At 43.2% G+C, this 12172-nt stretch overlaps 1 protein-coding gene across 5 annotated transcripts in view; it reads left to right on the forward strand.

Moving 5' to 3' along the window:
- Window positions 1-277: 277 nt before the first annotated feature.
- The window catches only part of DIS3L (DIS3 like exosome 3'-5' exoribonuclease), a 34186-nt gene continuing 22291 nt past the window's right edge, over window positions 278-12172 (forward strand). The window contains exons 1-3 of one of the 5 annotated variants that reach the window (XM_068554054.1): window positions 278-523; window positions 1910-2063; window positions 10690-10818. In XM_068554054.1, coding sequence (XP_068410155.1) covers window positions 385-523; window positions 1910-2063; window positions 10690-10818 — 422 coding nt within the window. In that variant the 5' untranslated portion in view covers window positions 278-384. The other 4 variants (XM_068554057.1, XM_068554055.1, XM_068554056.1 and 1 more) reach the window with 4 other exon arrangements.

The following is a 12172-nucleotide window of genomic DNA, read 5'->3' on the forward strand; positions in this document are numbered from 1 at the left end:
ATTATGGTTGTCTCCCTTAAGTCTTTTGCGTGGTTTCCACCCCTCCCAGGCAATTCCACCTCCAGGCAATTGTAGGGAGGGGAGAAACTGAGGCGGGGTTGGGGGAGACTGGGGGACCGGCTACAGCGCCCACACCGCGGGCCTCCTGCTGCTCTCAACCCCGGGACGCGGGCCGTTACGGCGGTTTCGGTGCGGAGCCCGGAGCGCTCAGGCCGCCGCCAGGAGGTCCCACCGGCCGGGAGCTCCGCGGAGACCAGGCCGAGGGGGCGGGCCCGAAGCCTCGGCCTCGCCTCCGACCGCGCCGCGCTGAGCCCGCCGCTTCCCAGCCGTTTGCTCCGGGCGGCCTCGCGGGGCCCGGAGCTCTGACCGGGGAGCGCCGCCAGCATGCTGCAGAAGCGGGAGAAGGTGCTGCTCCTGAGGACCTTCCAGGGCCGGACGCTGCGGATCGTGCGGGAGCATTACCTGCGGCCCAGCGTGCCCTGCAACAGCCCGCTCTGCCCGCAGCCCGCCGTCTGCCGCAACGGTCAGGGCACGGGGTGGAGGCTGGGGAGGGTGGGCAGACGAGGACCGGCGGGAGCGGGGCGGCCCGGGCGGGATCGCCGGGGGGCCGAGACGGGGCGGGCGTCAGGACGGCGGGGCCGGGGTAGAGCGGCGGCGCCGGGGTAGAGCGTCGGCCGTGAGGCGGAAGGGCGCGTCCCAGAGGCGGAGCGCGAGGCCGTGGTGGCGCCGAGTCCGAGGCCCCCGGGCCTCCGCCGGCCTCCAGACATCACCTCCGGCCCGGCTGCAGGTCGGGCGCGAGGGGCCGGCGACTTCCGAGCCGCAGAGAGCTGGGCCACGGCTCCGCTGTCGCTCTACACCGACTCCCGACTGCTCTGCCCGGGAAAACGGAAGGGCCGAGAGGCAGGCGCCCCCGCAGCGCAGAGGCCGGGGTTTGGGGCTTTCCGAGGGGCCTGTGGGCGCTGGAGCGTCCTGCCCCCAGGCTCGCCGCGGTGAAATGCGGAGGACCCGAGCTGTGGGCCCTGCAGTGCGAGCCGGGCGCGCGGAGCTGACGCTCTGCCGCTCCTCGTTGTACATTTTTTTGCTTTGATCCCTGCCAGCCCCGAGGCCTCAGACATTTATCCAGTGGAGAGCCCTCTTGACTATAGGATTTGTGGATCATCTGGGCCCTCATTGTACAGGAAGGTCATGGGGAAATTGGATTTGGGTCGGCTGCCCACTACACCTTCCTCCACTTGACTTCTAGGCTGCTGGGGTGGCCGACTTAACGATGGAGGTTACTGGTTCTCTTCCCTATGGTGGGAGAGGAGCGTGGTGGTCCTTTTCAGCGAATATTTGGGATCCTCAGCTTACGGTTAAGGTGAACATTTCAATTACAGCTTGACTAACCAGCTCCGAGACGCGGGCTAGGTGGAAATGCCACCACCGCCCCTGCTTGCACTGGCATCTTTTTAGTCAATTCAGTCTTTTTGGCCCTTGGAGACTTTTGAACACGTTCACAAGCTTGAGACAACCGACTTGAAACGGCTGGGCTTAAACAAGTGGTTAACGTGTATTTGGGGAGCCCTATTGGAATGTGAGTGTAGGTCAATGGGTTAACAATATATAGTTAAGTTGTGCTGAGGATTTGCTTGATTTTGTGTTTTTTTTAAAAATCCGTCATCTTCTACACTACTGGCAACACCATAAACCACGTTGAGCTTTTATTATCACAGCTTCAGAAAAATGAAGGTGCTGAATTTGCCTGAACGTTGGGCCTCTACCAAAGTAGATTCGTCTTGTCTTTTAAAAACTTCACAGTGTAGTTAAGATTGGAAGTTGTCCTGCACACTGGGGCACCGTGACATTGAAATCGTATTAAACTAAGTTTGCAAACGTTGTCTAATCTCTTCTGTTTTGAATTATGCTTCAGATGGGAAACTCTTGTCTAGTGACGTGACTCATTACATGATCCCAGATTGGAAAGTCGTTCAAGATTACCTCGAGATCCTTGAGTTTCCTGAATTGAAGGGAATTATTTTCATGCAAACGGCTTGTCAAGCTGTGCAGCATCAGAGAGGCCGGAGGTATCTGTTTTGCATTATTTATTTATTTATGGTGCGGATTTTTTTTTTCCACCCTTAGAAAAGGTTCCTTGTTGGAGAGAAAGGGGAGGAATTCATTATTTTCGTCAGAAAGGACTTTTGGAGCTAATTTGGCATTCTCTTTGCCAGTGAAGAATGCAGTAACATTATTTTATATTTCTGCTTCAACACCTGGCCAAACGATCTGACTGTAGATCAATAAACTGCAGTGTCCCAGGATGTGGGTATTTAAGATTCTTGGCTTTTGGTTTGCATTTTTATAGTAGCAGAGCTATTGTCTATATCATGTTGAAGACTGCATGTTATTTAATCTTCTTATTTATAGATATATTGTTTAAGAAACTTACATTTTTTTCCCCTTGGGAAAAAGAAAGTATTTTAAAATTTGAGGCTCCTTTATTGTGGAGGCAAATTGTACTTGTGGTGATTTATTCAATGAAACCAGAATTAACTTGTTTTATTTTTAGATTACTAGTATAACCACCAACCATAGGAATTATATTTGCTAAACAAAGAATTTCTGATTGAAATCAGTCTAAAATGCTTGCCTTGTACCTAAATGAAGAACTGTTGTTCACCTTTTAAACAAATACTCTATAAATGGTTTTGCTTCCTTTACATTGGGAAAAGATTTGTGATTTGAACTTGAAGACTGTATGGAAACAGCATATTAGGATTATATACCCAACCTCTTAACAGCACAAGTTAAGCAGAAATTATGTGTTTATTCTTTTTCAAATGTTGTGGTTTCTTCAGACCTTGGTAGTAAAAGATGAAGTGTGTTTATTTGTATATGAAAATGATAAGTTGTCCTTATTATATGCTCAGTTCAAAAAATATGCATTAACTAGGTTGTGTGCAGGTTTTTCAGATAGAATATTTTTATACGAGCTTGAAGTTGATTTTGTTCAGACACAAAGATATAGATGTTTATACACATCCAGGTTTAAATGCTGCTCCAGGTGTCGTATTTCAATTTCTGCTACTAAAATCAATTTGTTGTTATCATGTGGGTTGCTAACACACTGCCGAGCCTTTTCAACTTTTGTTTTCTAAAATATTTTTAATATTAAGGATTGTTTTAAAAACCAATTCCTGGGACATTCAAAAGCAAAGAATTGGAATTTAAATGTCTTTTTTCCTGAACATCTCAAAAGTAGTTAACTTGATGAAAAACAATTGGTTTTCCATTGCTTTACCGTGTCTCTGTATGCACTACATGTGAAGACAAAAGCTGAGGAGTTATGGAACAGGCCCACAGGATAATACTCTGGTTTTGCCATTGGTGAGCACTTTTTGAGTTTCTAGTTCCAGGCCTTCTGGAGTACAAAAAGAAGTCTTGTTCCCTCTCTCAACAAACTTGTTGTCTTGTTGGGATTAAATGCAAGAAGCAAGAAGGTAATTATGACATACCTTGGGCACATGTAAGAAAATTTAATGTGGACTATGCAAAGTGCAGAAGTAGACATGGGGTGTGGGGATTTAAAAAGCCCTCTGAAGGAAATAGGTTTGAGACTGGTCTTAATGCAGGGAAATGAACATGACTGATGAAGAGGAACAAGAGGCAGGAAAAGGAATCAGCAAGTTTGGGACTTTGTGCTTTCTTTACCTGTTAAGCGACCAGCAGGTGTATTCAGGTTGAAACAGCTAAAGGAAAGGACCACAATTACTTAAGCCCTGGAAAGTGTCATATATTAAAAGCTAACTTTAAAGTTGATGATAGTCATTCAATATGTAAGATCCAGGAGATTTGCTTGATTAATTTGGCCTTCATAAGTGTTATGCGTAAGTCATTTGAGTTTTTGTATTTAACCAAAGGTGGCCTAGCAGAGGCTCTCTGGTGCTTTGCTTCATTTAATGTTAGAAAACATTTTGTTTTTCAGTTCTTCCTCAGAGATTTTTGAGATGCTGGTAAATAATTCATTCTATTTTATATGCTTTTAGGAATATTATTGCTTAGGAAAGGTTTATCAGGTGAAAATACCTAGTCTGGTCTAGTGTCTGGTAGAAGGATGCCTTGCTTTCTCCTTTTGACCTCCTCCTGAATGCCTTCTGTATAGCTTGAATCTCAGTTTCTTAGTACATAAGACTGGAATCAAAATATTATAGTTGGAGAGGATCTAAGAGGTCAACATGATCCCCATCCTACATCAGTGTTACTCAACATGAGTAATGTAGTCGACTTTGTTTCTAAAAGAAAAAAATTCTCATGGATACCCAGTGTTAATTTAAATTAATTTATTGTATTGTTACTTAAATATGTTTCAACATAAATCTAGGCATAAATCCTCATACCTAAGTACTTAATGCAACCCTAAACCCAAATCAGACCTTCAAACTAAACAAGGCTACAAACGAATATTAATTTAATGTGACCAATGACATTTTTTTACTGACATGAAATCACCAGGGTGGGTTTTTTTTTTTTTTTTTAAAGAAGAGAAACGTAATTTTAAATTTATTTATTTATTTTTGCTGTGCTGGGTCTTCGTTTCTGTGCGAGGGCTTTCTCTAGTTGCCGCGAGCGGGGGCCACTCTTCATCGTGGTGCGCGGGCCTCTCACTATTGAGGACTCTCTTGTTGCCGAGCACAGGCTCCAGACACGCAGGCTCAGTAGTTGTGGCTCACAGGCCCAGTTGCTCCACGGCATGTGGGATCTTCCCAGACCAGGGCTCGAACCCGTGTCCCCTGCATTGGCAGAAAAGACACAGCCTCTATGGCTACAGGCATAAGCTCTATATTTAATATGATTTTGTACTTTGATTTCAATAATATCAATGCAGAAAAATACCTGTCCTCATAAGTATATTGTACAAAACAGTATGAAAAATGTCAAGTTTTTGATCAGGATAATCACACATTCTGCTATCTAACAATCCTCAAGTGCTTATTTACTGAGGGCTCATGTGATATCCCTGTAAGGCTGACCTGTCCACTGCCTTCAATCATGTGTTCAGGTGTTCATCGGTGTATCTACAAATATTTATTGAGAGGCTCTACGTGCCAGAAACTGTGCTAGCACTGAGAATACAGTGGTGAGCAAAAGCAGACACGCTCTTGAGGGGGAGACAGGCAGTAATCGATAACCAGAGAAACAGATGGAGAAGTGAGCTGTGACAGGTGCACTGAGGGAGGGGTGCTGGGCTCAGGAGAGCCCAGACTAGGCAGGGAGGAAAGGCTTTCCTGAGTGAGATGCGTGTGCTGAGCTCTAAGGGATGAGTGTGAGGAAACCAGGCAAAGAAAGGAGAAAAGCTTTCCAGGCGAGGAAACTGCTGTGCAAGGCCATGGGGTGAGAGAACGTGGAGAATGAGGGAGGAGAGAGCCCTGGATTGGACTAAGGTATGCCCCTGTGGGCCTCAGGGATGTGGTGAAGCGTTTTAAGTAGGGGGGATAACATGATCAGATTCCTGTTTTTAAAGGATTACTAGGCTAGTGGAGAAGAGGCTTGGAGAAAAGAAGAGGAGGCACTTGCTTTAGTTCACATGGGAGATGTTGGTAGCTTAGAGATGGAGAGAGAAATAGACATTTCTAAAAGCTGTTTAGTAGGTAAGATCCATAGAACTTCCTAAGTATTTAACAAAGCGAGTTGAAAATATGTCCACACAAAAACTTGTGCGTGAATGTTTGTTCATAACAGCTCTATTCATAATAGCCAAAAATGGAAACAACCCAAATGTCCATCAACTGATAATGGTGACACAAAATGTGGTTTAACCATACAATGAAATATTATTCAGCCATAACAAGGAATGAAGTACTGATACATGCTACAACATGGATGAACCTTGAAATTATTATGCTAAGTGAAAGAATCAAGCCCCCAACACACACACACAAAAATCATATATTGTATGATTCTGTGTATATGAAATGCCCAGAATAGGTAAATCCAAGAGACAGAAAGTAGGTTAGTGGTTGCCAGGGGCTAAGGGTCAGAGGGAATGGGGAGTGACTGCCTAATGGGTATAAGTTTCTTTTGGGGGCTGACAAAAGTGGAGTTAGATAGTGGTGATGGTTGCGTAATGCTGTGACTACACTAAAAACCATTGAATTCTACATCTTAAAAGGGTGAATTTTATGGTATGTGAATCATATCTCAATAAAGCTGTTTTTTTTTTTTAATGTTTATTTATTTATTTATATTGGCTGCTCGGGGTCTTAGTTGTGGCATGCGAACTCTTAGTTGGGGCATGCCTGCGGGATCTAGTTTCCCGACCAGGGATCAAACCCGGGCCCCCTGCATTGGGAGCACAGAGTCTTACCCACTGGACCACCAGGGAAGTCCCACTGTTTTGGGTTTTTTTTTAATCTATAGGACTTAGTAATGGATTTAGATAAGTGAGTTAAGGGAGAAGGTGGTGTCAAGAATGACACTAAGGTTTCTGGCTTATGTAACTGGATAAAGAGGGGGAACACTGGAGAAGGTCGGGGGTGGGAGGTCGTGAGTTTGAGGTGTCTTGAGGCTTCCAAGAGGGCAGGCACTGACACCAAATGGCATTGCAGCCTGAAGCCTGGTCCAAAATATTCTCCATTAAAAATGTTTTAAGACTATCACCTAATATAAATGAAAATAGAAACTTTTGAAATTCTTGGAGAAAACCCAAGGACCTCTGAATTTAAGTCTAGGAGACCGTACCTGGGTTCTACAAAAACTGAAGAAATGCAACATTGAGTACAGGACTCACTTCCTTGTACCTCTTGCCACTGGTTGTGGGACACCCACTTCTAATCCCCAGAGAGTGTAGTCAGCAGGGGGAAGGGATGTTGCATCTGAAGGTAAGATCACCATTGAATAAAAATAGTAAAAAAAAACCAAAAAATCAATCTAGAGAAGGTAAGTTTTGCTGTCCCCCTAAGAAATTGTCTGAAATGTTTAGATAATGGAGATTTCGAAAACACTTTAGCCAGACCAGGGAAACTAGGGTTTTTCTGTAAGCCTGGAATTTTTAAAACTTCAGATAATTTTATTGTACTTGACTATCTGGAACTGTTGTCCTGTCACTCAGGCCAGACTTGTTCAAGGCACCATGATGTTCTTTGCTGGCTCCACGCAGAATACTCATATATCTAATTCCATCATATGCACCACCAACCCTAACTAGCAAAAAATACGACTGTGTTGTATGGATGCACTATTAAATTATAACCGTAAGCCCACATGCCTACAAGAAAACCCGACTGTCACACTCAGAGTGATTCACTGTTTCCTGCTTTCCCCATTAATATTCTTGTGCCATTTGTTCATTTGTTTTATCCGGCTGATAGGTAGCTGACAAATGGAAGCACGCACTAAAAGTCTAAGGAAAATATATGGGAGTGAAACTTAAAATTGAGAAAATTCTTTTTGTTAAGTGATACATTTTTCTAAACATTGGCAAGGATTGTCATTACTTTCGTTTGGTGGTAAAGGCCCCCAGTCTGGCTTGTGGAGCGTCAGTATTTGGAGAGGACAGGATTCGAGAAGCCCCAGGTTTAAAGTACGGGTGTGCTGACCAGTGCAGTGATGTATGTGAAGCCCAGCAAAGGAGTAACTGGGCTCTGAAAACGTCTCAGTTTGTCCCAGGACATTATTGTCTCGTATTTGGATCACTGTCGTCACAAAGGGTTGAGAGTTCATGGATTCTTTTGGAAAACAGTTATTGAGCGACTGCCGTGGGTTAAGTACTAGAGATACAAGGAGGAAGCCTACTGTCTACTTTCTTGAGCTTTCTGTCCCCTCTCTCTCCTCCTTTGGGCCCTTTGTCTACCTAACTCTTACCCATCCTTCAGGTCTGTTGCCTCCTCCTGGGTGCCTTCCTCGTCCCTCCCATGTTCCCGTCACACCGTGCACTTTTCCTTTCATGGCACTCATCCCACTGAAATGGGTGGTTCTATTTTTTTTGTTTGTTTTATTTTGTTATGATGATTAGTATAGCTATTTTTTTTATTGTGGTAAAATATATGTAACATAAAGTGTACCATTTTAACCATATCTAAGTGTACAATTTGATGGCATTGAGTACATTGACACTGTTGTGCAACCCATCTCCAGAACTTTTTTCATCTTCCCAAACTGAAACTCTACACCCATTAAACACTCATTCCCCATTTCCCCCTCCCCCAGACCCCTGGCAACCACTGTCCTACTTTCTATCTCCAGGTATTTAGCTACTCAAAGAAACTCCTATGAGTGGACTCATACAATACTTGTCCTTTTGCGACTGACTGGCTTATTTCACCCAGCATAATGTCTTCAACGTTCATCCGTGTTGAGGATATGTCAGAACCTCCCTTTTAAGGCTGAATAATATTCCACGGTATGTATATACCACATTTTGTTTATCCATCCATCCCCCGACGGACACTTGGACTGTTTCCACCTTTTAGCTAATATGAATAATGTTGCTCTGAACATGGGTGTACAAATATCTCTTTGAGACCCTCCTTTCGGTTCTTTGGGGTCTATACCCAGAGGTGGATTGCTGGATCATATGGTAGTTCTAGTTTTGACTGGTTTTGAGGAATGCATGGTTGTGTTGCGTTCACCATGAGCAGGACCACGCAGACGAAGGGCCGCATCGGGAATATCTAGGTGTGTCCCCTGAGGGCACTCAGTGGAGCACAGAGGAGGAAGTTTGTAAACAAATACCTGCACTGGGTTCAGGTGCTTTATTGGGGGTGTGGATAAAGGGAGCAAAAACTGGAAAAGATCAGGAAGAATAGGCAATATTTTTTCAGTGTTTTCTCTGAAATAATAAATTTCAGATGTTTATAAATCTTCTTCTAGAATCTTCTATTGCTTAACCAAAAAAGTGCTCATTTAAGAAAATTCATGCATGACAGAAATGCGTAAAGCAGAAAGTGAAAGTCCTTGCCTTACCCTCCTGCAGGGACGATCCTGTTAGCACGGTGATGGAGACTCTTGTATGCATATTCTAAGAGGTTTTGAAAAATGATTTTAAGTGTATCTTTGTGAAAGTGGGAAAATTACAAATTTAATGTGTTCTAGGCATTTCTGCGGGTGGGGAGGCAGCTTTTCTTTACACAAGTGGAATTCTGTTAAGGAAAGCTGCCATTCACAGAAATGAAACTGAGTCCCTTTGTTTATTAGGACATTTTGTAAGTTGTAGTTACTTGATGATTCTTTTTAAGGTGGCTCAAAATTAGAATTACTAAGAAAGTAAAATCAGTGTTTCTTGTTTTCTGATGAAGTGTTGAGACGACGCAGATATTGGTAGTTAGCATTTATTTAGAGAGGATAAGTTAGAGAGTTCTGCCTTGGCTTTAATGAAAAGACTCATTTTTAAAAATCTGTGGCGGCAGGCTGGAGGTGGGAACAGAAGGGCACAAATGTTATCATGTTAAATGCCAGTTATCTACCTTGGATAATTTTTATGTTAATTTAACATCTGGTTTAATATCAATCCATTTTTAAATAAACAATTGACTTCCTTTAAGATAATTGTGAATATTATGTATTTCACATTATCTAGACAATTGAAAAGCACCTTCTTAGAAACTGACCCATATGAGACTTCATATTTTATTTTCTTTGGCTAAGATTATTGGAAAGATCTCCTGATGGGCTCTGAAAAACCTAGGGGCAGGACAGGAATAAAGATGCAGACATAGAGAATGGACTTGAGGACACGGGGACGGGGAAGGGTAGGCTGGGACGAAGTGAGAGAGTGGCACGGACTTATATATACTACCAAATGTAAAATAGCTAGCTAGTGGGAAGCAGCCACATAGCACAGGGAGATCAGCTCGGTGCTCTGTGACCACCTAGAGGGGTGGGATAGGGAGGGTGGGTGGGAGATGCAAGAGGGAGGAGATATGGAGTTATATGTATATGTATGGCTGATTCACTTTGTTACACAGCAGAAACTAACACACCATTGTGAAGCAATTATACTCCATTAAAGATGTTAAAAAAAAAAATTGAACATCCCTCTTCCATTGTACAAGGGATTAGAAAAATTGTATGTCCTAGTTTGATAGAGCTACCTGTTCACACTGTGTGTTAAATATAATTATTTTAAAACATAAAAAAAAAAAATATCTCCTGATGGGGAAAAACCTTAAAACTTTCTGTTAGTTGTCTGATAGATGAAGCTAGCCTTCTATTCATGTAAACAATGTGGCTGCATCAATAAAGTTCACAGATGAATTCCTAAACTTACCTTACATGTTCTTTTCTAGGGCTGCCAGCACAAAGTAAAACATATTAATGTCTAATACCATTTACAGAACAAAGTGAGTTACAAAAATAAAGCACTAAACTCTGCTTGCCTCCATGTCCTTTGTGAGCCTTTGACGAAGGGGCTGTGTGGGTCAGGGTTGTATAATTACATAATAAATAGCCAGAAAGGGAGAGGGGAGTAGAGGAGTTTAACTGATCCACAAACTAATTAACGAGGCCCTGCTCCAGCACATTCTAGCAGGCAAAACGGAGAAACAGCAGCCCAAGAGTGCTGCACACATTAAGGCCAATGTAAATAAGTGTTTCTCAGGTTTTAAACAATCAATCTTCCGCTCTAAAATACCTCATCTTTTCTGAACCTTAGCAAGAGGTGGCAGGAGATGAGTACCTGCTAGGTTAGATTTACTTTTCTCCTCTGTGTCACAGACAGTATAACAAATTGCGAAATCTCCTGAAGGATGCGCGTCATGATTGTGTTCTCTTCGCTAATGAATTCCAGCAGTCCTGCTATCTCCCTCGGGAAAGAGGGGAGTCCATGGAGAAGTGGCAGAGCAGGTATGGCCCTGAATAGCTGGGTTTTCACACGATCATCTTCTTTAATTTCTTTGTCATTGGTCATTTGGGAGTTGATCTAAATAGTATGGCGGAACAAACCAACAATTTTTCTGGAACCATGATTAATACTGAAATGCTTAATGTATCAATATTCTAGATATGTCATTTGAATACATATATTTTAGAAATTGTAATTAAGGAGCTATAGGTGCCCAGAGTAAGTTTGTCCCAGACCTCTAAAGGCTAGTAGGATCATTCATTCCAGTGATCCAGAAGTCATACATAGCTTTAATGCTTGTGTGGGTGCGCGCGCGTGCGTGTGTGTGTGTGTGTGTGAGAGAGAGAGAGAGAGAGAGAGAAAGAGAGAGCGGCAGGGACACGTCCTACTTTTAAGCTAAAATCATCTCACTTTTTCTGGTATAGGTTGCTTTAATATCCCAACCAGTCTTATTAAAGTGAAACTCGTAGGTTAATTCTAGTAAAGCTGTTTTAGGAAGTGCGGTGTCCTAATTGAGATCCACCTAAAAGCAGAACCTGAAGCAAGGATTTTGGAGGTGAGTTGTTTATGTGAGAAGCAATTCCCAGAAGCAGGAGTGGGGAAGTGGGGAGAGTGACACAGAGAAGGAGGGAAAGCAGTAAAGAATGTATTACTGCAGAGGGAAACTGAGGCTCAGTCCTCTGGGAACCTCTAAGAAGCCATGTAGAGTGTGCCTCAGAAGTCACCTCCAAGGGTGGAGGCGAGGACATCTAGTTAGTTACCCCTTTAGCTGAGGGCCATTCCCCAGGGGTGTTAACTCCAGTCAGTGGGCCATTGATGAGGGATGGAACTGCCACCCAGCTGCAGCTAAAGTCAGAGGTGGGCTTAGGGTACAGGTGCTAGGCACCCATAGCCTCTGCTTCAGTCTTCTGTAGAAGGCAGAAGAGACCTTAAGCTTTAAAATAGCTTATCCATATGAAACATTTACATCATCTTCTTTCTTATAATTCTTTATCTGTATAGCCATTAAATATTTAAATTCTCTAAAGCCAAATAAGCACTGGTATATACTGAGTCCTTAATAGAACCCAAGTTCCCACCAGCAAGGGAAAGCAAATCTTTCCCTAGATTGGATCATATGTGAGTACTCACACTTACTAACTACACAGCCTTGCACACAGTCAGTACTCAGTGAATTTTTTTTAAAATTCTAGAACTAAAGGAACCTTACATAGCATCTTAATTTGCAGAAAGGGAAACAGATGCCTACAGAAATTGACTCTCTGAGTTGATCCACTTCATTGGACACATGATCCTTTTTTGAATACATGTCCCCAGACCTAGACTCCATTTTCCAATTCAGATTCTTTTCAGGAA

This window comes from Eschrichtius robustus, chromosome 1 (assembly GCF_028021215.1).
Source record: "Eschrichtius robustus isolate mEscRob2 chromosome 1, mEscRob2.pri, whole genome shotgun sequence".
NCBI lineage: Eukaryota > Metazoa > Chordata > Mammalia > Artiodactyla > Eschrichtiidae > Eschrichtius > Eschrichtius robustus.